We start from the raw sequence: 27,378 nt of genomic DNA, 5'->3' as shown, positions 1-27,378 counted from the left end.
CAAGACCTACCCTCAATAGAGGATTGGATGAGCAAGTTGGCACACCTGGCCAAAATGGCCAAACTGACATTGATAGTTAATGGGAGAACGGATGAAGATTTTCAAGTACAATAAACAAAACAGAAGTCCAGGGGGACCCGAAAGACTAAGACCATTTTTGCACAAGGAAGAGGCGTGTGTGAGGGTCGGTTAATATCAGGGAAAGGTTATGGTACCAGACAACATTATGGAAATTTCTTTTAAAAAGAGAGGTTAGTGTTGGGTTATTTGGAGTAAAGAGTAAGGAAGCCCAATTCTCAGTTCATGCCAGGATGACAGAAAAGGTTTAATTTTGTAATGAGTTCCAACACTTTTGCCCTGCATGTTCCCTTTGAAGTCTTCCCACAGAACAGGGATTTTTAGGCCTGAAACACTACATTCAGGAAGATTAAAATGTTTCCCCATTAGCTTCCATGGCAATTCCTGATGTCAGATATATGTTAATTGACTCTCTCTGCACAGGGACCAACATTTGACCCAAACTATGTAGGCCAATCTCAGCTCCCCAGCAGGAATGGGATAAAAATCTATCAGATAACGAACGACTGACAACCCTTCTTCCCCATCATGCTTTCAGAACTCACCTCACTACAGATACTGTCTCATAAAAGCCAAGAAACTGTCAGGCATTTCTTTGTTCTCATTATTGTTACAAGGACAGGGAACCTCCCTCTCCCCTCCCACAGAACTCCATTCCTATGTCTTCAACAATGGCTTCACCCCTGCAGTAAACCTCTGCTAAAGGAAGGGATTTCTGTCAGCAGAATGGGACTTCCTTGCCTTTCCACTCCTGCTGCAGGTGAATATGACCCCACCCCCAAGAAAGTTAGCCCTGTAGAGTAGAAGGGGGGAGTAGCGAAAGATCTGCAGCATGGGGGAAGTGGTAGAAATAATCCACCCGCACAAACTGAATCAGCATCTTGTTATTTATTTACTTTATTTATTATTTTATTAATTATATATTTGTATACTGCCCCCCCTTGAGGCTCAGGGTGGTTCACATGGAACATAAACAGTACATGGAACTATTATTCATTTAGATAGAAGAAATATAAATGATTCTTTCAGCTATAGCAGCCTTTCTCAACCAAGGTTTTGTGAAACCCTGGGGTTTCCTGACTACCCTGGAAGTGTTTCCTAAATGGGTGGGAGTTAATTTTTAATATATATATTTTAAATTTGATAAAGATTTATTGGGTGATATGACCATATATGGTCATGTCAACCTGCCCCTCCCTCCAAAATGGGCAATGAAGGACCAGGTGGGTGAGTACACAGCTATGCTTCCCAACCATATTCTGCACAATCACACAACTTCTGGGGGTTCTGGAAGCCTGAAGAATTTTTCAGGGGTTTCTCAATGGTAAAGAGGTTGAGAAAGGCTGCACTAGAGCTATGGTCTATCACAGTCCAGGATTGAGTTGCCAGACCTTGAGACTCCAGTGATAGGATGTTCTGACAGTGGGAATGGGCAAAAATGGTGTCACCATGATATCACAGCTTTATAGCCAAAAACAAACAAACCTGGAAGTGATGTCACCATGTCATTGTAGCATTCTAGGAATTCCACTGATCTCTATGCTTTAACCCTAGAGATGAAGTGGTGGTCCTAGAGCAACACAGTAATGCCATTTCCTTTTTCCTTTTAGCCTAGAAATGGTATCATGGTATTACACAATGCCATTTTCCAAGCAGTAGCAGGGGCCAGGGTGAATTGGTGGGAGCTGTCCCTCTTACGACTGGGATCTGTGGGTTCAATATATGACAAGATTGGCCTGGGAAGGAAGGAGTATGTCATGTGCTAGTGTTGTGTTTCACATTGATGTTCAGAGTTTTTTTTATTATTTTATTTAGGAGACCATAGACTACAGTTGGGGAAGACCAGACCACTATGGACTGAGAGAAGGAAAAAGAGAAAGATGTAGGGACATTTGAGCAGGGGCTGTAGGAAAGATTGAAGAAGAAAGCCCATTTTGCTAAGAATTCTGCCTTGTGTTGTCTCCTTTTCTAGCTAGCCCCTAGGAAGCTACCAAGGCCCTTTTACCAGCCTCTCTTTCATCATCATACATGACTAACTTCTCTCTCATTTCCCTCTTTTATTTTGAGGACATAAAGTCAGCTTTAAAGTCAGCCACTATTACATTAATGCATTTTTGCTTTTCTACTAATCCCAGACAGAAGCACCTGTAATTAGACTGCAACGTCTTTTTTGTTTGCTATCCAACAGAGATGAAATGTTCAAAGACTGTAGCCCTAACCCAGGGGGTCCCTTCCTACCTAGTTGGGTGGAATGTAACAACAGCAGCAATATTACAGCTGTAAAATGTGATACCTGTGATTGCCTATCAACCAGTAGCTTTTCTCTTGTGTGCCTAGGGGTGCCAGCCTGCAGGTAGGACCTGGCCATCCCCTGGAATTACAGCTCATTTCCAGACTACAGAGATCAGTTCCCCTGGAGAAAATGGCTGCTTGGGAGGATGGGCATTGTGTGGCACTGGATGGACATTATGTGGCAATGTGCCCCACTGAGATCCCTGTCCTCCCCAGGCTACATCCCCAAATTATCAGGAGTTTCCCAGTATGGATCTTACCCCCTCTCCCATCCCCAACCAAGGGCGAGGGAAGACCTGGCAACCCTATTCTGCCAAATTTCATGCAGATATGAGAAAGGGACCTGCTTTAAAAGCAGAGACAGACCCCAAAATGCAGGTACAAGGAGTATTTGAAGCCCTGAGACAGGCAGGTGACAATGCAGAATTGAGTACCCTAAAATATTGGCTGGTAGTGAATGTGGACAGCTGGCAGGAAACACTCATATATGAATTGCAATGGGTGGGACTCAAAAACAAAGTACTGAGGTCTGTTATTTGTACTCTTGTACACAAGAACAGAGTACTTTAATCTTGGGCAGCCTGTTCTATAACATGGGAGCCACCAAGAAAGACACATGAAGGAGCAGTTGCTGCTGCTTTTACCAGCTTGCAGATGGGAGGGGGGGCTAGTAAGGGGAGACCTACGCTACAGAGTACTTGTGTGCATTGCAAATAATCACACTGACACATTATAGTGATGCTGCTTGTACTATGTGAGTGCAGACATAGCAGGAAGATTTACACTAGAATTGATTCCAGAAGTAAACAGAATACCAGTCACTATGACTGCTGACATATGAATAATAGGAAAGCACCAGAAAAAAAAACCTGGAAACAGAACTAGCTCAAGTAAAGACATGTTAGAGGGGAGAGATGTTTTTTATATAGAATCAGGAAAGCTTTCCCAAAAAGTCCAATGATAGGTGGGAAAACTGAGGCAAAAGATCTATAAAGAAAAAATATCCTCTGTTGCAGGACCTGTTTGACTATGACAACTGGAAAGATTCTGTGTCAGTTTCATTTCTTTACACACCAGACACTAAACTCAGCTTCAACTTTCTACATCAGCCAGCCAGGTGCCAGATTAAGCAAAATGATATTAATTGATATTAATAATTTTCCTATTTGTTTTGTGATGAACTTTGTAAATAAATACTCATCCCTAGTATGACTTCACTTATTGCCTGCATTTCTCACTGAGACTCCAAAATATGATAAAAACAACTCAAAGAGTTTTCCAATAAACAACAACACAGTGAGGGTACATCTGAAAAACTGGAAACCAATGTGAGGAAAATAAAAAGAGACCAGAAAACTGTCTAAGGCAATGACACAGTCAACGGAAGCCAACAACTAGTTAACACAACTGACTTTACTGAAGAGGGGGTTACAAAAGCAGGCAAAAAACTGAATTGCAGTAAAGAGGGAGTGATGATAATAAACATTGAAACCATTTATAATACTACCCCCTATAGCATTAACTTCCTGAGCTGATCCTTTATACTGACTCCTTTATGAATGACCTCCTGAACATTTCTATTTTGCACATTTTGCAAAATGAATGACAGCAGATTGGAAGGCTTCCAAATAAACTTGGGCAGCCTGTTCCATAACATGGGAGCCACCAGCAAAGACACATGAATGAGGAAGAGTGCTTTGCTGGTCTTAAACCTGAATCAGCATTTGCTGCTGATTTTACATGATTGCAGCTGGGGAGGGGGGGCTAGTAAGGAGAGACCTATGCTACAGCCTTTGAAGCTGTATTGATTAGAGCAGGGGTAGTCAAACTGCGGCCCTCCAGATGTCCATGGACTACAATTCCCAGAAGCCCCTGCCAGCATTCGCTGGCAGGGGCTTCTGGGAATTGTGGTCCATGGACATCTGGAGGGCCGCAGTTTGACTACCCCTGGATTAGAGGTTGCCAGTGTACAGGTGGGGCCTGGAGATCTCCCAGAATTTCAACTGATCTCCAGATGACAGAGAGCAGTTCCCCAACAGAAAATAGCTTCAGAAGATTCTCTGGCACTATACCCTGCTGAAATTTCTAAAATCTCCAAGAATTTACGAACCTGGAGCTGACAGTCCTAGTACAGGTCCCTGTCTGTTTGCTACAAGGGTTCCACAGAATCATTTAAGTCCAGGACAACAGCCTAGGGGGAAAGCTTTGCAAAAACCCTCCCTCTGCACCCCAAGCCCGATTCAAATCAGGAACTCACGCATCAGCTTCGCAGAGCAAAGGAAAGCTCATTTACAGAACCCTAGGCCTCTTGAGCACTTGGCCTTTACCGCTAGCATGTTGGAATGGTTGGAACGCCACACTAGGTTCTGGGAGATCCAGGTTCCCATCCCCACTGGACAACCTCGGGCCAGTCGGTCTGTCTCAGCCTAGTTTACCTCCCAGGACTATTGGTGCAAGAACAAAATGGAGGAGGAGCAAAGGATGTTGGAAACCAGCTTGGATGCCCATTGGGGAGGACAAGAGTGCGACAATCTAATTAAGTCAATAGATAATCTGTGCCAAATAAAGCCAAGAGCCCTACGACTAAAGTTTACAACAGGTTCAAACACTTCTATGTGGTTATGGAGAAAGACGGCTGCTCCCCTTTGAGCATCAAACCCCCTTCCCTGCCTATCCCTGGGAAAAGGACCATCATGACAAGTGATGGCCATAGTTATGCAGCAGTCCTCTTAACCAGGACACTGTGCAGATCTCTACTCTTCCTGCATTGAGTGTGGAGGAACAGTCATGGACTGGTGGGTTTCATGAGATCCCTGCCAATGCTTTCCCATTATGAGTGCCTTCCCTGCATGCATAACACAGGGGCACCGCTGAGGACACAGTGTCACAACAGAAGGGCACAGCAGAATGGCCAGGGATGCTGTGCAAGAGATTGCCTGGGATTGCTATATTAAACTCTCAAGAGCCAGTGTGGTGCAGTAGTGAAGAGCAGGAGGCTCTGATCTGAAGAACTGGGATTGATTCCTTGCTCCCCTCCACGTAGCCAGCTGGGTGACCTTGGATTAATCGCAATTTGTTTAGAGCTGTTCTAGCAGAGCAGTTCTCTTAGAGCTCCCCAGCCCCGCTTAAAGTGATTTAAGCAACAGCAATAATGTTTGAAGACTCATACGACAAAACGTTCTCATTCCATTAGGTACAAGTCACGCTTGCCTTAGCCTCGCTGCAGCCAGGAGGACCATGAGCAAATACCATCGTTGTGCATAATGAATATCCAGATTATCTGCACCATTATGAGCATTTATTCAGAACCAGCTCCATCGCTTCCATATTTCTGGTTTCCTTTCACCATAGCCTTTTGTTTCCAACTCTGAGTCTATTACAATGCTCCAAATGGTAGGCTTAGCCAGCTACAGGATGAAGTCACACTGTGCCCTGCTACCTGTCTTCGGGAGCAACAGCTGCCTGCAGATAGCTTGTGCCTCTTTGGCTCACTGAGAAAGTTTCCCTAGAAATTATTTACATGGAGTGAACGGAGCACTGCCTTTTTCAATAAGGATAACTCAGATAGGAACAGAATTGGATGCTTTGGCATTTCTGTCCTCTGGATAAAGCTTGCATGTGAAACAGGAGGGCCCCGTATCTTTTGGGGAGTTTTCCAGGAGTCTTCCGGGGAGTCCTGGCCAGGAGCATCCTGGTCTGACCTTGAATATGTGATATGACATGACGTGGAGATGAGGAAGGCAGAATTTTGCATTTTGTTGTTTTACTAGGTTTACCTTATTATGTGAAATGTGTGTAAAAATACTGTCTGTGAGCAATCTGGATAGTCCTGTAAGTAGACACAAGATCTTTATGCAATTCTTCTTATAAGCAATTGATATTTGTGCTGGCCTTAATGAGATGCCTTATATTGGATATCTTTTACATAACTTGGATTTTTAGAATTGTATTGTAGGGGTAGAATTTAATAAGGTTGTATTTGTGGCCATTAAAGTTTTATGATGGATGTATAATACATATTTATAATTGGCCTTCCTAAGCACTGGGCTTCTGACCTACCTCTCTAAACCATGCCTTTGCATATGGTACAGCCCAATTTTGTGGCACAGCCATATCTAGATTAAGGCAGGATGTGGGTTGCTTGTTTTTTTTTTTTAATCAAGGCTAATCCATCACTGCCCCTACTTATTGGAGAGGCTTGGTGGTTATCATAAATCAAACCTCTAAACCCCAAGTAGAAATTAAATGGATGAGGGTTTTCCCTGAATGGAGAGGCAGAGATGGGAAATGTTTTCCCTTGTTGACTTCCCCTGCCTCTGGAGCTATTTTAAACATTAGACACCATGCTTGGAGAAAGACAGCACCGCACTTAATCACAGTGAAGCTAAGCAGTTGGCTGAACACACAAATAAAGCGAGTAAACATGAATGGCTAAATAAAATGATGGTTTGGACCCAGCAGAAAAAGTCCAGCAATAAAAAGGTGTTGATTTTTCCTATTCCCCCTTCCATTGGGGGGGGGGGCGGTGTCTCCCCACGGGGGGAGCATTTTGGACATCTGCAAGGGGACTCCACAGATGGAAACGCCTTTCATCGACAGAGACGTTGCACAAGATCCACCCTCCAAATGTGCATGCTGAACAGTGAAACCATAAAAATAGGAAGCGCCACATTATCATCATAAAAGAGGTCCATCAATCCAGAATCTAAACACGACCAGTGTTTCAAACCAAGATCTTAGCCTTCAGGTACATGCTTGGGTGGCCACCTGTTCTGCAATAAAGAATACGCCATGAGACCAGGTGCTAATGACAGTAGGTTTCTGTCAGAACATGCTCAGCACTTCATTAGGAGATACCCTTGTACGGTGCTCAAGTAGCATCGCTTGTAGTTTTTCATTTCTGTGAACATCTCCCCAATAAATATGGAACTGTTCTGTAGAATAAGGAATGTGCATCAGACCTAGATAGCTCACCACATGAGTTCAACACAGAATCCTCTATCAGATACTGCAAACTATAGATATATGTAGTTCATTTGGGACATTTTCATCACATTGTTCTCCCTAGGAGCTCCAGGCCTGCATGCATTATTCTGCCCTCTTGCATTATACCCTTATAACACCTAGCCTGAAAGGTAGGTCAGGCTGACAATGACCAGCCCAATGTCACTCAGCAAGCTTCATACCATAGTGGGGATTTGAACTCAGGTCTCCCAGATTCTAGTCTAACCCTCTAACCAAAGTGATCCAGAGCTTCTTGAAGTCAGAGACACATAGGTTTTGACTCCCATTTTTGTCTCATTTACAGCAACAGTTCATAGTAGGGCTGACCAACCTAACAGAAAAATTAACTCAGTTTCCTTTGGCCTCTTCAACATAAATCATAAGATGATCATTGAGGATCAAGCTGCTATTGAAGAGACAGAGGCTGGCAGGAAAGCTGGCAGCCCCAATAAAAGTTTGACAAAGGATTAAGAAAATGACCTTTTGTTCCTCCCAAGCGCTGTAATTTTCTATCATCCTGTTCCATGAAAATGTTGACCTGGGCTTAAAAGAAAGCACATTTTGCAAATCTTCAGCCATGAACTTTGCAGGAAACCCTCTTCCTCCTTCAAGCATGGTAGAATAAACCCCACAAAATTCTGGAAGGGTTCTCGTGTATATAACATCACATTCTGACAAATGCTGCATTCTGCGGTTTCCACCCCACAACATACCACACAGCTACAGAATCAGAAGCATCCAGAGCAAGAAGAGACCACACAGGGCCATCCTGTCCAGCCCTCCACCTTCTCAGGGACTTCAAAACCGCAGACTCCTGACAGGGGATGATCCAATCTCCTCCTAAAACTTCCAAAAGAGACTCCACCACCCTGAAAGGTAGCGTATTCCATTAATGAACAGACCCAGCTGTCAGAAAATGCTTTCTAGTGTTTAAGTCAGGGGTAGTCAAACTGCAGCCCTCCAGATGTCCGTGAACTACAATTCCCATGAGCTCATGCCAGCAAACAGTTTAACTATCCCTGGTTTAAGTGGACTCTCCGTTCCTGTAATTCGAACCCCTTGCTCCTAGTCCTTGTCTTTAAAGCTGCAGTAAACTAATTGGCCAGGACATTTTTACAGCATATTTAATTGATAGAGTGGTAGACAGTACATGTTGCTCTAGTGCTAAAAGAAAGAGGTCCAGACTTGAATGCTGCCAGCAGTCATCCTGCCAACCACCTGGAGGGAAAAGCAGCCTACCCTTTCACAAACATCTGTTTACCTGGTGGTTTTAGCTGCCTGTGTGCCAGTAGGAAACCTTACAGTTGGGGATTATACCTAAGTCACTCTGAGATCCTTGCAGAGGAAGAGCAGAGAGAAAGATATCAATTGTTCAGTCTGTATGCAGACAGCAAATGAAGCCACAGAGGAAGACACAGAGATGTAAGATACAGCATGTCCAGTCTATGGTCAATGGCAAATGCAGCACAGTTAGAGAATACATACATAGCACATGAGTAGACATGAGCCATATGGAAGTAGACACGCAGCCAAAAAGGTGAGATATAAGTATTTAAACAAATAAAGCAGTCTTTGCTGCTCGTGTGAAATTACAGAGGAACACAGCCCGCCCGCCTGCCCACCCACAAAATTATCTAATACAGAAGATAAGAAAAGGACAAAAGAGCTGCCCAAATTAGAGCAAATACAAACAATTGAAAGCAAATAAAATTTAAGATATATGCAAAACCCAAATTGAAAATGATCCAAAATACTCTTTTTGTATAAAACAAATCACTAAGTGCGTGTTTCTGAGCTCATTGAGGCCGCACAGATACTACAAGCAGAGAAGATTAAACAGGAATAGTTATATAACAAAAAATTAAAACCTCTGCTAACTCTGTATCGAATATTCATTAGCAATTGAGAGAGATCTTCCAGAAAAGACTATACTTGTTAAAACAGGGACAACCATGGCAGAGATGGGCCTTGAACCATGTCCATCTTGGTGTAGCCCAATCTCTCCCTGCTCATAAGCCCTTAGTAACAGCTCTGTCCCTCCCCGGTCAGATTTCGCTCAATCCACAAACAGGGTCATCTTCACTTCAGCGGTTTCCATTTCATAAGGACACTTCACATACACAGAGATGGGACATCAGCTAACAGTACTTGTAGATACGGCCTGACATCTTGCTGTCTTGTCTCCTCCCCTGATTCTTTGCAGATTTTTCTGAGTTAAAAGGCACTCTTAAGATCTAAGCTTCCAGGCAGCATAACATCCGCCCCAGAAATTCTGCAACCCCCTTGAGCAGAGGCAAAATGAACAGAGCTAAGAACCTGACAACAGAGATGTCAGAAACACACTAAGCTGGGCAGTGATTTGTGATTGGTTCCAGACACTGAAAACAGTAGCAGCAAGCAGGATTGCTTTTCCGTGGACAAAGGCTTTCTCGGCTTCCATCCGGAAAAACTGGTCTAGCATTAAACTATCAGGCGTTGCGGACCTTGCCTGGGACATCTGGTTGGCCAAGCGGCCATGCGGTGTCATCTGAGAGGCACAATCAAGAGTTCACTGAAAAGGCATCAAGGGACTGGAGCATGACATCAGCAACACTGGCCCACCATGCACAGTCTGCCCCAGCATCCACCGGGAGACTGCAGGGGATTGTGGGACACACCTCTCACACTGCTCCTCCTGTTGGCATCCTCAGAGGTCACTAGTGATTGGGCCAGCACAGTGTGCCAAAAATAAGCAATGCACCAAAACCTGGGCTCATCCAACTCCCCTCTCTCATGGCTACTTGGAGAATGGGATTTTAAGAGGGCTACCTTTTTCTTTAAAAAGAAAAAAGTGTGGGAATAGACAATGCCTGGTGTACAAAGACAAGAAGAGAAGGAGACCCTGAAGGGGGCAGCAAGAAGACCATTAGATAGGTCAGAGAGTTCCGGACCTTTCTACCCTTTTAAGTTTGCTTTCTTGTCTATCCTTAGACTGATACTCTCAGGGCAATATACTCCTTCCTGGAGGTTTCTCTGTCTCTCTTCTCTTTAGGTAGCCATGTAGGCAGACGCTATCCTCTCTCTGTCTGCACTATCACAGTTGTCCTTCCACAAATAAACCTTTTTTCCTCCTTTAACCTAAAATACAGCATGTGCATATCTATGACTTATTTACTCTGCTAACAAGAAGAGCAACAATTATGTGTGGATTTAGGTATATGGACTCACTATAGTCTTACTAACCTAACTGGAATCCTTTAGCCAGACTCAGCATTAATTTCTTGCCTTTCCATTGTAGGAAGGCCAGAACATGGACCTCTTTGTAGCCTGCTTGCCTCCTTTTCAGAGCATTTGGAGAGTATGACAGGGGCATTCTCCCCTGGGGCTTGCACTGGGGTTGGCATGTTCAACTTTTAAGGAGCTGTTGTACTTTGAAGTGCCTTATACCTCAGAAACTGGTCTAAGATGGGCTTTTCCATCAGACTGCAGCAGGATGCAACCTGCTGCAGAAAGATGCAACCACACCCAGTAGTCTTCCACAGTCTACCATGAGATGTCCAGGGCTGATGATCAGGAGGTATCATCAAGGCTTCCACACATGTCTTCAAGGCCCGGTGCCCCTAAACAGGCTGCATTTTTCTAAGCAGGCCCATGGAACGTTAGAGTCAATTCCCTCCCCTCCATGAATCTCACACAGATCACTGGATCAGGCCGCAAAGTCCTCCTGACTTCAGAGCAGGGTCAAAAGCAAACACATCCAGGTTTTGTCTTAGGGCAACAACCCAGGACTACACCAGACCAGGGGAGTTGCCAAATTCCAGGAGATTTCCCACTATTACACCTGATCATCAGGCAACAAAGATCAATTCATCCAGAGAAAATGGCCAATTTGGAAATTGGTCTCAATGGCATTAAACCCCCAAACCTTGCCCTCCTCAGACTCTACTCCCAAAATCTCTGGGTATTTCCCAGCACAAAGCTGGCAGCTCTGTCTTGCAGAGGGACTAGATCCAGCCCTCATCTACCTATTATGGTTGTCCAAGGCTGGGATTTTAGCCGTGGCAGCTTTGTTTTCAGCCTTTGCACAACCAGCTGCACCCACCCAAATAACTTCAACTGCAGGTAAAGCTAGAAGAGCCCTCAGCCAGGAAGTATATGCAGCTGCACAAGGGCCATCCCCAGCTGCCATTAACTATTTAAAATCCTCACTGCTGCCGGCCCCTGGGCAGATGTGGGTGAGCATAATCAGGAGGGGAGCAGGTGATGAAGGCAGCGCATGGCACTGCAATGCTAAACTCAACCCAAACCACGTGGACAGGGTTTGGAATCCGCACTGATGCCTGCCAGAAGTTCCAACAACCCATGGTTCAGAAGCCCTGAATCGCTCACAGGAGGCTGACAGTCCTGGACTGGGCCACAAATGAAACCAGAGCAGCCCACTATAGGTGCCCACGGGATGAGTGTGACAGATTCCAGATTCGTTTCTGGGACACCCACTAGGCAGCAGTTGGACTCCAGACTCTCTGGGACTGGTTATCAATGGGCTGCACTGCTGGGGCACCTGTCAGGATCCACTATTCCGACTGTGGCTAGACCAAGGCAATGCCCCTCTCCCTAGGCATTTCATGGAATGCAGGTTACTCATCTCACCTGGCAAACGTACGTCCTGATTTTAAGCCTCCAGGTTAGCCCTTCCAGGGCTGTCAAGAAACTCCAGGAAACCTTGGTTGGGAAAGCCTGATCTAGGTTCACTATAGGCACCCATGCAAACTCTAAAACATGCAAATGGGGCACTTTCCAACACTGGGGAATATAGGTGGAGGAAGCACACGTTGAACTTGCATTCCAAAGTAGAACATTTCATGCAGTTTTTCTTTAAAGGAAGAAATAAAAAACATTGGGCAAGAATGGTCTTCCTCTTTTCCCATTTCCGGGTAGACAGTAAAACAGAGTTCTTGCTCAGTTAAATTATGGCGACTGTTCTAAATAAATTTGGGGTTTTATTGCTCTGTTTGCACTTTATATGTGAACCACCCAGAGCATTTTTTAAAGTGGAAAAGTGCTGCACAAATGGGTTACATGGGCTAAAATGGACTAAAACAGGCAATACAAAACTCAGAAATTCTGCCTGTTGGATTGAGGGAGAGCAATTCTATAACCAAGGCCTAAACTGGCATCTAGACCTCACCACTGCAATGTATCAGCTAGTCTCTAAATTATGGGTTGTTGTATTTTTAATGACAGCCCAGTTCTTCATTTTGTTTTGTTCCATTCAGTAACTCAGGACGTTAATTCAGTGCAAGTTACGTTGCCACCTACCCTAGAGGGGGAAAAATGCCCTGTCCCACCTTCATATGAAGCTATCAGACTCCTGAGCTATCAAAGTCAGTACTGAGACTTATAGCAGCTCTTCAAGGTTTCAGGCAGAGCTCCTCAATATAAGAACCAACTCTTCTTCATATTACCTGATCCTTAACGGGAGATGCCAAGGCTTGAACCTGGGACCTGCTAAACACCAAGCCAATGGCTACTGCTGATCACAGCCCCCCCTTTTACAGAGGCTTGATAGAATGTAATTTACCAGGTGACATTATTTCCCTCCATGCCCTGAAAAGCTTCAGCTACCCATTTCCACACCATGTCCCTCTTAAAGGGACCGTGCAGCTTTGCCCACACCTGCTAGTAACCCTAAGTGAAAGCCTGGTGCATTTTGTACTCTGCAAAACCAGTGCTTGCTTCCTCAGAGGGAGCATCTTTTTTTAATCAAGCAAGCTAAAGCCATCAATCTTGAAAGCCACTTAAGGCAACTTGGCCACACTTGAGGCAGCTACTTATCAAACAATCAAGTAGAAAGCGACAATGCAGGGGCTGCAAACAACAAAGTCAAAGCATCTGAACCAGTCTGGGTGACTAGCAAGGCCATGAAACTCCAACATTAAGGTATGACCTTGAAATCACTTCTATTCTAGGGCTTACCGAAATATGCTAAACTGCATCAGGAAAGCAGATCTCAAGTTGTATTTCTGTTATTATTATGGACTTCATTTACAGTCTGCCTTTCTCACTGAGACTTGAAGGAGACGACAAAATATGAAAAACAATTCAAACAGCAAAGATCTCTAGTTTTGAAAACACAGGCCACCAGCCCATCCCACCGATTTTAGATGAAGCAAAGAAAAGCCCGGCTGGATCAGACCTTTGACCCATCTTGTCCGCCATTTCATTTTAGCACAGTGACCAAACAGTTGTCATGGAGAACTAACTAAAAAGGAAAACCAACTAGCTAACTAACAAGGATTTATGTTGCTTCTTAGCACTGGTGTTTGGAGATTTGCTGCCATTCAGTATAGGAGTTCCCCTTAGTAGCCAGGGCTTCTAGCCACTGATAGAATCAGCCTAGTCCCCCTTTTACTGCCATCCACGCTATTGGTTATGTCTGTAATTCACACCTTATAGTGAATGCATGTACATAAGCGTATAGTTATATCTATTGTAAGAACAAAAAACCCACCCCTGTTGAATTAGACTAATGGTCCATCTAGTCAGGCATCCTGTCTCATACAGCAGTCAAGCAGTTCTTCTGGACAGCCCACAGAAGGACATAGAGGCAGAGGCCTTCCCCAGATGTTGCCTCCTGGCTCTGGGATTCAAAGGCCTCGAGCCTCTGAACAGGGAGGTTCCCCTCAGTCACCATGGCTAGTAGCCTCTGACAGACCTGTCCTTCATTCATCTATCTAAGCCCCTTTTATAGCTGCATCCCTGTTGCTACATCCTCTGGCAGCAAATTCCACATTATGATCACTCTCTGTGTAAACTCACTTTCACTTTACAGATGAAACCAGGGATCAGTACCTAGATGAATGTGAGGTTTAACTCACAAGGTTTACTCAACACATGCACAAGGGATCATCAAGTAAACACTGTACACAGAAACCTTGTTCACAAAAGTTACAGAGAACACACACAACTTGTATGTAAATGCTTAACCTGCTTGTAAGGAGGAGTCAACGAGTGTTCACTTTCCAAATAAAACTCGTGGGGGGGGGGCAGTTGCTGGATAAATGGGAGTTTTCAATCACACTTTTAGCTGGACATGTGTGGACTGTAATGTGAGAATTACTCAATTCACGAATAAAGAAAAAGACCAAACGTACATGGATTGTACCTAAATTCACTGTAATTTGTGAACAGAATTTATGTCCTCTAGCAGTGAATTCCTATGGCTTTGGTCCTGATTTTTATAGCGGAGTAAGACTACCGACCTCGGTGGTGCTCCACATGAGCAGAAGGAAGACAAGAGCAAACCCTGGGAACCTGATTAAGGGCACCAACGTCTTAAGCTAAACCAATAATTCACAGTTCCTCCTTGCCTGAAGGCTGCTTGAGAGAAAGAGAATTCTATTTACATTTGGTAATGTAAAAATAAATTGAACCAGAGCTTCGCCCTACGGGTATTGACATTCCTGGCAAAACCACCCAATGAAACCAGTAAATTGCTAGTGAAATTAGGCAATAAAAAGCAGCAGGTAAAAGTTGCACGTTAGCAGCCTGGAGAAAATAAGAATCCTTGGCTCACTGGGCGATGATAAAGGATGGTGACAGAACCCAGAGGCGACTAGATCAACCCAAGATCACAATTGTGGGACAAAATCTAAGAGGGGAGGGAATATAATAGCTCATTGGAACCACAGTGATGACAATTCCCTCAGTCTCCGGTAATTCACATCAATGCCAATCATTGCTTTGAAGTACAATGTGCACCAGCTGCTCACCCAAGGCCAGTCAGTCATGCACTGTGACCAGAAGCGCACCAATTAAGTTATCTGGTAGCCTGATAGGAACCCCATAGCAGCAGTCCATGGGGCTCAGTACTACAGAACTGGTATTAGACACATCCCTATCATCTTTTGTATAGACTGGCATTCCCCAGTAGTGTCCATGTGTGGGGCGGGGAAGGGGGGGTAACATACTAGAAATTCTAAGCTTATAATTTGCGTCAGAGTCAGGCCGACAGCCCAGGCTGGCCCGATCTCATCAGACTTTGGCTGCTAAGCAGGATCTGCCCTGGTCAGTATTTCAATGGAAGAACGTCAAGGCATCCCAGGGTCACTATGCAGAGGCTGGTAATGGCATACCGCCTCTCTTGGTTTCTCGCCTGGAAAACCCCATCAATTAGCTGCAACTTGATGGCCTATTTATTACGAAGTGGCCCTCCGCACATCTTTACTTAAAACAATAAATGAGGGTCACCAGGGTTCAAACCTGGCAAGGTGCTCTTTAGCCCCCTCTCCAATTTGTGGTGACTGCAGCAGGGAAGGCACGGCATTTTGCACATGCTCAAAGGCACACATTTCAGGACCAAACCAAGGGCCCCAAACATTTCCCAGGTGCGCTCCGCCTGGCACTTGGCTATGGGACCCGGGTCATTCTTGAGTCTCTGCTCAAGGGTGGGGTGGGGTGATGGGAGTCGCCCAGTCTGAATCCGGGGGGGCTCACCGAGGGAAGGGCCCTGCCTGCCTGCCTGCCTGCCTGCCTCCCCGCCCGGGCGCCTTACCTCGTCCTCCTGGCCAAACTGCAGCCCCAGGGCCACGAAGTGCTCCACCCGGATGAAGCCGTCGGCGTCCTCGTCGCACACATCGAAGACCTCCTTGAGCTTCCGCAGGAACTGCATCAGATCCGGCGGCTCCCCGAGGCCCGCGGGCTCCATGGCGCCCGTCGGCGCTTAGCTGGAGGCGGCCGGGGAGAGGCTCCCCCGCAGCACCGCAGGAGCCATGACCGCGAGCGGCTCGTGCCGCTGCCCTTCGCCGGAGCAGCCCGCGAATGACATCAGCACGGGGAGGAGCCGGCAGGGAGGGAGGGAGGGGAACAATGGCGGGAGGAGGCGCGAGGAACGGAAGGATGCACATCAAAGGAAACCGCGGCCCGGGGACGGGAGGGACCAGCAGGAGCTTGCGGGAAAAGCACCTGCCCGCAAGATTTGCCTTCATTGTATCCCCCCCCCCCCGGTCGCAGTTTAATGAATCCACCCGCCTGCATCTTCCCAGCTCTGGTCAGAAGTGTGTATGTCTGAGCGAAAAAGAGAGGGCAAGGGGCGCCTACAATGCCCCTCCTTGACACCCCGTATCCATTATTCCCGCAGGGTAGGGCAGATGCTTCCACCCTTTTAAATACTGGGTTGACTGTAAGAATCCTAGTCCATATTAAGGTTGCAAAGAGAACGGAATCCCAAAGACTTGTGCAAAGGTAAAATCTTGGGAAAGCAGTACATAAAATCCCCTAAAACAGATATATACCCTGATATGGGGGAAGGGCACAACTGAATTGCTTTTCTCTAACTTTACAGATTGGGTTTACAACAGGGTTACTAAGAGCTGGTTATGCAGTGACTGATCTGTGCCCTGTGATGTGATGCCACCCCTGGGCAAATTTAATTAAAGGCAGCTTCATCAGCTTTTAACTGTACAACCTGTATCGAGTGCATGGAATGAGCTTCACCCAGAACCCAGAGAATAGGACAACAAGACTATGATTCTGTATATGACTTAGTAGGGGGCAGGCCCCATGGAATTTCTGATTCAACATGCCTAGGTTTGGGGGCTGTACTGAAGAAATTAGTAGGAGACTATTGTCTCCTGCTAAAAAGAAGAAAAGAAGAGTTGGTTCTTATGTGCCACTTTTCTCTACCTGAAGGAGGCTCAAAGGGCCTTGCAGTTGCCTTCCCTTTCCTCTCCCCATAACAGACACCCTGTGGGGTAGGTGAGGCTGAGAGAGCCCTGATATCACTGCCCGGTCAGAACAGTTTTATCAGTGCAATGGCGAGCCCAAGGACATCCAGCTGGCTGCATGTGGGGGAGTGCAGAATCGAACCTGGCATACCAGATTAGAAGTCCGCACCCCTAACCACTACACGTGGGGTACAATCCTGAACACATTTCCTCATCTGAGTCCATTAAAAGCTAGTATGTTTATTTTTATTCAGTTCATTTTTATCTCATTCTTCTACCCAGGAGCTCAAAGTAACATCAGAGCTGCCCACTGGCCTGAAGAAAAACATCACCAACCCAAGGTTACCAAACAAACTTCATGGCAAGATTGGAATCTGAAACGGGATTTCCCAGGTCAACCACCTAACAAATACACCAACAACAGTTTATAACTTTAATTTCTTTAAATGAGTTTCTACTTGTTCTGGAATATAATGAACGACCATTGCTTATTGACACATAATGACAGTTTGTTCAATGTATGTAAAAATAAATAAATAAGGCCTGTTCACTAATACCTAGATCGAGTAACAAGGATTGCCAGCTGGCAGGGGGATATGTTTTCTGTGACTAGATGTTTAATGTGTAAAAGTGGATGGCTGAAGCTTTTCAAAGCAGGGAGGTAAATAGCAGCCCATTGAGCATCTATTGAAGGCACAGGGCATTTTTCTCCAGGCCAATGGACAATCCTAGTTAAAAGCAGTTTGGTGTAGTGGTTAGGAGCGCGGACTTCTAATCTGGCGAGCCAGCTGGATGACCTTGGGCAGCCAGCTGGGTGACCTTGGGCTCGCCACAGCACTGATAAAGCTGTTCTGACTGAGCAGTAATCTCAGCTGTAAGTCGCTTTGACCCTCCTTTGGGTAGGGAAAAGTGGCATATAAGAACCAACTCTTCTTCTTCAAATTGATTTAAATAACCTAAAAGTTTCACCAATACCAAACCGAGACCTGACTGGTAAAGTTTGGGCCCAGGTTTGAAAATGTTCTCATTTTCATAGTTACTTCCAAAACTTGAGTTTGAGAGATGCATTTTTTGAAGTGAGAGAATATTTTGTGCATAAATGCACAGTCAGTAGAATACTGGTACATAGTAAGTGGCTAAGTTATTTCTGTTCTCTCGAGAGAACACCTTTTTGTCCTTTCAGATATTTGTTTTGCAATCAGAAGTGATCAGGAGATATAGACGTAAGGGCCAAGTGACCAAATCTCGACTGTCCTGGAGAACCATTGGAAAACAGAAGCCTGTTCCCTTATCCCTCCAGTCATGTAAATCTTGATTAGAGCTTTTGAAATAAGCACTGCTGGGAGAGCTGAATAATGTTCAGGTACTTGAGGGTTTGGAGTCAAGCCAGGATTTCTCCAGCTTGTGGGGAGGGGGGGGAGCACTGCTCGCTAATGAGCCTGCCTGGCTATGACAGCCATTTTATATCTCTTGCCATTTTTCTTAGTGCTGTTTTGAAGAGCATTGCAGGGCTTGGCGTTTCAAAGGCTTGTCTGCTAGAGATGTTCGTGTTAATGCCTGGAGTTGGCTTCAAAGTGCATCTCATTAATTTCTTGATTTCTGTTGCAAAATTATTCCCATTTCTCTTTTTTGTAAAACTGGAAATCCTAGACTGGAGGGGGGAAGTTCTGCTTTTCTAACAGGTCGCTTTCACTAGAGCAGGCTTTCTCAGCCAGGATTTCGTGAAACCCTGGGGTTTCTTGACAGCCCTTGAAGGGTTTCCCGAATGGGTGAGAGTTAATTAATTTTAAATACATTTTAAAAATTGTTAAACATTTATTGGATATGACCATATATGATCATGTCAACCTGCCCTTCCCTCCCCAAATGACCAAAGATGGGTTTGGAGGGGGTGGGAAGGGGAGGCGCCCCAGATGCACATGCACATAGCTAGGTTTCCCAAACATATTCTGCACGATTGCACCGCTTCTGAGGTTTCTCAAAGCCTGAATAATAGTTCAGGGGTTTCTCAATAGTTAAAAAGTTGAGAAAGACTGCCCTAGAGAGTTAACCAAACAGTTTTACTGCTGTTGTCTTTAAGACTTTTTGGAAGCCATCATGTATACCTTTTAGAAGGCAGAATTATCAGGTAGAACTTTTAAAATAAGTAATATGCTCTCTGAGTTACTGACCATTTGGTCACCAATTCTTAGTTGGGAAATACCTAGAGATTTTGGGGGTGTCACCTAGGGATGGTGGGATTTAAGGAGGGGAGGAACATTAACAGGGTACAATGGCATGGTGTATACCAGGGGTAGTCAAACTGCAGCCCTCCAGATGTCCATGGACTACAATTCCCATGAGCCCCTGCCAGCATTCGCTGGCAGGGGCTTCTGGGAATTGTGGTCCATGGACATCTGGAGGGCCGCAGTTTGACTACCCCTGGTGTATACTGTCCAAAGCAGCTGTTTTCTACAAGGGAAATCATCTCTCTTGTTTGGAGAATAGTTGTAATACCAAGAGATCTCCAGCCCCCAACTGGAGGTTGGCAACCCTAGTTAATATCGTCTCCCTGGAAAAGCAGACAGCATTCTTTGGACGTCTGCAGTGAGAATAAAGGAGAAAGAGGAGAGGACCAGATGCTCTTTGAATCATAAAAGTTGGAAAGGGACAAAGAAGGAACTTGAACAAAAGTTTAGTACCTTACAGTCAAGAAGCCAGAACATTCACTTAATTTGATTTTGTACATGGCATAAATAACATTCATAACCTCCATAATATTCTTACCATTAGTGGCTCTTATATTTGAGAAAGAACCATGTAGGTGGCCCTATCCAGGTCATGAAGGGCCACCCTGTTTGGGTGATGTCTAGGTGGTGTCCGGGTCAGAGGGCTAATCCGGATGCACCTGGATTGGGCCAGCCCCTGGAGCACCCACCTCCAAGAGCCGACCGAGCGGGTCAATCCAGACGTGCCCAGAAAAGCTGGGCGCTTCCAGATTAGGATGGCCCCTGGAGCGGCTGCCTGCAGCACCCGCTCCTGCTCACCAAGGCCCATCACCACCTGGACACCACTCCAACAAGGGACCCTCCGGTGAGAGCCCTGAGAGAACCATTTATATCCCACTTTTCTTCCCAATGGAGACCCAAGGGGGCTTACATAATGCCCTTCTCCACTTTATCCTCAAAACAACCCTGTAAAGTTGGCTGGGCTGAGAGTGTGTGGCTGCCCCCAGGACATGAAAATGATTTACACAGTAATCCTCTGTTGCACCTGCACTGCTTTGGCTGGCCCTGGCACAGCTGCACCATTGCTAGTCACCTCCCTAAGGGGATAGTTACTCAGTGGCCATATGGGGAAGATTTGCCCCTAGCATTGCTGGGTGCTGCGACACCCATGGGGATCCTGCCCCAGCATTCTGTTCCGCCAGTGTTAAAAGTTGGATGTGGCATGATAGACAGGGCAAGCAGGACCAATGGGAATTATGAGTGAAGGTGGCCAAGCCAAGACATCCTGGTGGAGAGGGGGCGGGCCCCAGGAGTGATGCTCCTCCTCCTCTGCCACACACACCCCTTAAAGAGACCAGCTCCTATTACAAGCCTCCACCATCTGCCAGTAGGGATGGGTGCATCACTTGTCAGTTCAGCAGATACATAATGTTGATGCTCTGCAGACAGTGCCTAGGGTTACAGACTAGAACGTGGATGTGAGGGTGCCACCCGCTCACCACCAACTGCAGCAGCCAGCTATCATTGAGAGCATCCTCATGCCAAATTGCATGCCACCCCCACTGCAGGCAAAGCAAGAGGAGGGACAAGGGTGCCCAGAGAGACAGGTCCCTCCAGCAGCCTCTTGATGCACTCCTGTTCCTCACCCACATCCCTCACTGCAACATGAAACCCACCCAGGAGGCTGGCAGCTGCTACTACAGATACAGACCCACCGTCCATTGCTGCCCCCTGGAAAAGGCTTCCTGCCACTTATGACAGTTCTCCAGCCACTCCCACTCAGTTGCTACTCACACTGCAACCACAAAAACACACTCAAAGGAGATGAGCACCAAAGGCTCATTGTGAAAGGGCCACCATCCAGAAGGACATCTCAAGCTTCATTTATCTCTTCCTTTCTACCCAAACAATTTCCATCGTTCTCTTCTTCATTCAGTCCTCACAACAAACATCCTGAGCTCTGTTGTATGATGAGGGACGGACAAAGATGTGGGGGAGGGCATCTCATTTCCCCCTTCCCCACACTATTTCTCCTGTCCCTCCTCCTGGAACCCCTCATATCTTTAGCTTTCATTGCTTCCTTCTTTCCTTCCCACCCACTAATTTTTATTTACCTCCATCTTCAGCAATATTTATTATGTATTTACTTAATGCAAGTCCTGCCACTCTCATCAATGGGACCTGAAGAAATTTGCCTCAGTCTCCTCTCTTCCATTGTATGCTCATAACCACCCTAGGAAGTATGTTTGACTGAGAATCTATAACTGCCCTTAGATCACCCAGTGAGCTTATATGACAGAGGGTTGATTTGAAACTTGGTCTCCCAGATGCTAGTCTGAAACTCTAGCTACTACTACAGAACACTGGCTTTTGTGGAGTGGCTGCTGTTGAACAGCAGAAAACATCTGGGCCTGGTAGAGTCATACAAGTTGCTTGTTAGCAAGTTGTCTGATAGTTCTTGGTAGACCTGCCGCTCATGTCCTCACTCAAAGGCCCACTCAAAGGACCTGGAAAGGTCCTGCCCCCTCCTCTTGTCTTGTACTGACAGAAATCAAGGATTACCATCTGCCAATACTGTGGTGGTTGCCTGGCAACACTGAGTGCAGTAGTTTCTTAAAGCAACAGGTCCTGCTTCTATTATTTTGGAGAGCTTTAACCCCTCGAAGATATATTTTTAAAGATTTTTCTGCAAACCTAGGACATTTGTCTGTTCATGGCTCCAGTATCTAGATTTACATATCCACAGATTTGACCATGTAGAGAATTAGACCTATTGATGTATCACCCAAAAGTCGATCAGAGTAGCATGAGGGGAGAAGTATTTCATTCTTCCTCTGAACCATTTTCCTGCTCTAACTGTCCCCTTTCCAAAGCCGTTATGCCCTCAGTGGGTGGAACTACAGATACAGGATCCCCTGAATAATGTGTAGCTGAGTCTTAATCTCTTTGGTATGGGTATTTTCTCTACTTCAAGCAGTCATGGAGAAGTAATCTGTTATCCCTTTGTGGGATGGATGGGGCTTGCATTCTTAGGGCATGCCAGTTTTGTGGGAAAGGGCTAAGAGAGTAGATTGATGGTCTTAGCTGCAGGGCTGACTTTGAAAAGGAACAGCTGGATAATAAGGTGTTGGCTGCTGCATTAGTCATGACCAGAAATACCCTCTGCTTGGATCATGTGCTTCCTGGAACACAGCAGAAGTGATTTCTCTGCTCCTGAAATATCACTTCTGATGGGCTTGTCATTTTAGCTTGTTAAAGGTTAGTGACTGAGAAGGAGAAATTTCGCAGCGAGGCCCTCCGATACCTGCAGCATTTGTAAGATTTCCAACCGGGCCAGATGTTTTTCCATCAATGTCATCTCTGCTTATTCAGCAAGTGTGAAGCCGGTGTCACAATGCTTGTGCAGAAACTGCATTAGCCGAAGGCCCGTGACCTTATCATGTGTAATTCTGGTTGCTTTCTAACCCCCGTGGCAATGTCTTTAATATATTTGCAGGCAGCGTTCGCTCCAGAGGGGGGCTGTGTAACATTCTCAACAGAGAGATCAACAATAGAAGCATAATTGTGCCTGTGCTCTCTAGCTGCCTTCCTTTCCCAGCCCAATAACAGGAACCTCGTGCTCCAATAAATTTTAATTAAAGAGTTCTATGGGAGTTCTGTGGTTGTATCCACATATACATGATAGCATCTTTGTTGTACTGGGTCACCCCAAGCTTTCGGGGGCTTGTTCTGAATAATGCCGTTGAATCAAGAAGCTATAATGCCCCAGTCCCAGAGCCTGCAGAATCCCGTTAATTGCCAAGGCTGCAATTGGGGTCAAGAGACTCAGGGAAGGGGTACGGAAGCTGTCATAGGCTTGCCATTCTAGGTTGGGAAATTCCTGGGGATTGGGAAGAGTGGAGTGGAGCCAGGGGAGGGCAGGGTTTGAAGTGGGGGATGGCCCTCGACAAGGTATAATGCCATACAACCCAGCCCCCAAAGCAGCTGTTTTCTCCAGCGGGATTGAGTTCATCATCTGGAGAACACAGTCCTGAGGTTCCCACCCAGGTTATTCGCCCCCATCTTGAGCCAGGCATTCAGTAGAATATAATGAAATGGATGCCTGGCCTATTAGGAAATGATTTTGCGACAAAGCAATTAGGTGATAGGAAATATTTTTAACATGAAACTTTGTTGGTTTTAATGTTTTTGAATCTGACCGTATTTACCTACTGTTTTAAACAGTGGCTGGCACTTCCCTGAGCCTGCTTTCCTCTCTGCTTGCAACCATTTAAAGAGCAGGTGTGCTTGGAGGTGTGAGCCCAAAGGCTTTTGTCTAGATAGCATATTGGGCTTGAACCCAGACAAAGTGGGTTGGAATTCCTGCTTGCTATGAAAGGGAGGAAGCAAGAAAAGGGCAGCTAGAATAGACAGTGAAGCTTACTGGAATCAGAAATACAAGCAGTTAGAAGAAGACTACAAAAAGGGACATCTGAGAATTGCTTTCTCAAAAGTAAAGAGGTTCTGAATGCCATTTGTTGCTTGCAAAAGCATTATCCAAGATAAAATAAGGGAAGGAACTGACTGACCAACAGAGCATCAAGAAGAGGTGGTGGAAATACACAAAGGTCATGGTGGTTAGATATGTTCAAAACGGACACCGGTCAGAACGCTACACAAGAATTGGTGCAAGACTGGAAATCATGGTGGCAGTTGTGCCATAGGGCCACCAAGAGTCGGACTCAACTGAATGGCTAACTTCATTATCATCATGAAAAACATTGGAGGTTGATATTGGGCCAACTTGATCAAAACATGGCCTCCCTTCACAGGCTTCTTGTGTGCACAATGTGTGGCTGCTTCTCTATGTGCCACCTTGAGGTCCATGAAGAAAGGACAGGGAGATCCCAGGTCTCCAAATCATTTCCTACTTTCATGACTAAAAAGGGGAAAAATTACCCCAGCATTCAAAAGGAGTAATATTGTTGCCCTTGGTGTTAATTTTGTTACCCTGCTTCAGACTAGAAAACCAAAATAACTGGAAGGGGCACAGCAACAAGGCCTTGATTGCGATTTTTGGTGGTCACCCATCTGGCCACACACCCACAATACACTGTGAACAAATCCTCCAGGAAGATATACACACAATATCTATAGGAGGGGCATCTGCATGTGCATGTGGGGCAGGTTCAATTCTGGGTGCTCCAGCTAACAAGCACTTGGCTAGGAGGTCATGTGAAAGACCTCTGCTTGGAAATCGAGAGAACCACTGACTCAGCATAGAGCAACTTCAATGTGTTTGTTTCCCCCCATCATGGAGAGAATCCACATGTAGCATTCAAGCCGTACACATTGTAAAGGAATACATGAATCATCTTGCTTATTAGGGTATACAGTTTTATCTCTCCTGAAACTGTCCCCCAGCCCGTCATACCTGATTAGAGGACGCAATCAGTTTGCAGTAAGATTCCTAGGGTGTTTCAAAGTCCTGTTACTCCACCAAGTGGCTCAGCAATTCATTGCAACCTTATGTCTGAATAACAGCACCGTCATTCATCCCAGGCAATCATTTATAGTAAAATCTCTCCGCATAATTTCCATCCCTGAATTCTCATGCAGAGAAGTCGAGGGATTTATACATCATACGCAAGATGCTCGAGGAAACGCAGCATCAAACCCTCTGGCCCCACTGCTTGAAAAGGGAGACGGGGATTACTGGCTTGGTAACAAATGACTTGCATTCAAGAGTCCCAAAGTTCAGTCCCTGAGAAGAGAGGCACTGTGGTTAGTGGTTAGAGCAACCTTTCTCAACTTTTGTACCATTGAAAACCCTGAGACATTCTTCAGGTTTCAAGAAACCCCAGAAGTGGCACAATTATACACAATATGGTTGTAAAGCACAGCTGTGCACATGGCCACCTGGGGCCCCTCCCCTTTTCACCCCTTCCAGACTCATCATTGGCCATTTTGGGAGGGTTGGGTGGTCAACATGACCATATGTGGTCATATCATGATAAATGCTTAAGAAATATACAAAAAAATAATTAACTCCCACCCATTCAGGAAACGCTTCCAGGGCCATCAAGAAGCCCAAGAGTTTTGTGAAACCCTGGTTGAAAAGACCTGGTCAGAGACTTGGAGTCATGGATCTAGGACAGTGGTCCCTAACCGCCGGTCCAGGGACCGGGACCGGTCCGTAGATCAGTTGGTACTGGTCCGCGGCTCCTCCTCGTCCTCCTCCCTGGCTGCTGCCTCGGGGGCTGCCCTGCCACTCTGCCGCTGTCTCACCTTTGGTGCTCTCCAGCGGCCGCCATGGCTGGGGCTACCCCTTGGCGTGGCACTGCGCAGCTGCTGCTGACAGCGCCCCCCAGTGGTCAACGGGAAGTCAGGGGCGCCGGCGGGAAAGCAAGTGGAGCAGGAGCTCAGGCAGTGGCGACATCCACCGGCAAAAGACTACCCCCCCCCGGGCCTCAGTAAAATTGTTACGCGTTGACTGGTCCCCAGTGATCAAAAGGTTGGGGACCACTGATCTAAGAGACACAGTTTTGAATCCCTACTCAGTCATGGAAGCTTGATGACAGACTTTGGGCTATTCATACATACTTAGCCTAACCTACCTCACAGGGAACTTGAAGAGCTGGGACTTTTTACTACCCGAAGACATCATGGCTTACAATCATGGCTTACCTCACAGGGATGATGTTGCAATGATATAATGGAAGAGTGATGATGTAAACCATTTTGGTTCCCATTTAGAGACTAAGGCCAGGTATAAATAAATAGGTAAAACAGATCTTGGGTAACAGGCTCCTATATAGCTCTCTCCAAGGCAGGGAAATGCAGCTGGAGGCTGGGCAGGGGTATGTGGAGCTCCTGCAACAACTTTGGAATCAAAGCCCTGACTTGTCTGCAGTTTCATTCCCTCCTATTGGGCAGAGCTCTTTGCCTGTTGAACATCTGGCTGGAGTAAGCTCTCATCAAGGTGAGGCTCAGGTGAAGCAGGGAGCTCCTGGAAAGGCTTTTCTTCCAAGGACTCCTCAAGTAACCATACCTGGGCTCACAACAGCTCCCCATAGCCCTGCAGGTGGCCATTGAAGTGCTCTTTGCTTTCCCCAATCCTCCCTCTCAGAGGGGCTGAGGGTCCAGCAGCCTTCCCCACCGAGCCTGTCTCTTTGGAGATGTAGGGGGATGGGAAGAAATCAGCCATCCCCCACAGCCTTATCTGTCCAGCCTGTCCTTTGGGAGATGGGAAGGTGGCAGCCCCCCCCCCCATGGTTCCCTACTCAGCCTTCCCTACCTGGCCTAGCTTTTGGGAGATGAGGGTGGGTGGGAAGGAGGCAACCCATCCCCTATGGCTTTCCTTAAGCAGCCTGGCCTTTAGGATATGGAGGTGGGTGGGAGGGAAAGAGGCGCCCCCCCCCCGGTCTTCCCTATGTATCCTGGCTTTTGAGAGATGTGGGGGTGGGTGGTAAAAAGCAGCCCACCCTTCCATGGCCTGGAGATTTCCATGTATGACAACTGATCTCCAAACAACTGCCCCAGACAACTGTCTCAGAAGAAATGGCTACTTTGTCGGCTGGACTCTGTTCCTTGATGAGGTCTCTCCCCTCCCCAAGCCCTACTCTCCTCGGTCTCCATCCCCAAAATCTCCAAGCATTTTCCAAGCTCAGAGGCTGCATCCCTACTTGGAGCTCACCAAGGTTAAGTAGCTTGCACATCTTGAACAGGACACTAGAGAAAGACAAACTCTTAGAAACTATGAGTTACTATACATGATGGAACAGAAGACAATATGCTTCTAAAATAAATGAGCTTAAAATTCTCCAGATGGCTGTTTATGCTTTACAAGTAGCATAGTCAGGGCTCATAATGTATCCTGCAAGCACGGTTTGAGTCTCCTCCCCACCAAGAGTTATTAAGAAGGTAAAGGTAATGGTATCCCCTGTGCAAGCACCGAGTCATGTCTGACCCTTGGGGTGACGCCCTCCATGGCAGACTCAATACGGGGTGATTTGCCAGTGCCTTTCCCAGTCATTACCGTTTACCCCCCAGCAAGCTGGGTACTCATTTTACCGACCTCGGAAGGATGGAAGGCTGAGTCAACCTTGAGCCGG

General features: G+C 46.2%; 1 protein-coding gene across 2 annotated transcripts in view; it reads right to left on the bottom strand.

The window, feature by feature from the left end:
• The window catches only part of RAB11FIP4 (RAB11 family interacting protein 4), a 239,466-nt gene extending 223,305 nt beyond the window's left edge, over positions 1–16,161 (bottom strand). For both annotated transcript variants that reach the window (XR_013229554.1, XM_077328726.1), the window contains exon 1: positions 15,908–16,161. Coding sequence is in view for 1 of the 2 variants with exons in the window: in XM_077328726.1 (XP_077184841.1) it covers positions 15,908–16,060 (153 nt within the window). In the remaining variant the exon portion in view is untranslated. The remainder of the gene's footprint in view (positions 1–15,907) is intronic.
• Between the last annotated feature and the right edge of the window lie 11,217 nt (positions 16,162–27,378).

This window comes from Paroedura picta, chromosome 3 (assembly GCF_049243985.1).
Source record: "Paroedura picta isolate Pp20150507F chromosome 3, Ppicta_v3.0, whole genome shotgun sequence".
NCBI classification, from domain to species: domain Eukaryota; kingdom Metazoa; phylum Chordata; class Lepidosauria; order Squamata; family Gekkonidae; genus Paroedura; species Paroedura picta.
This window is presented reverse-complemented; position numbering and strand designations above follow the sequence as displayed.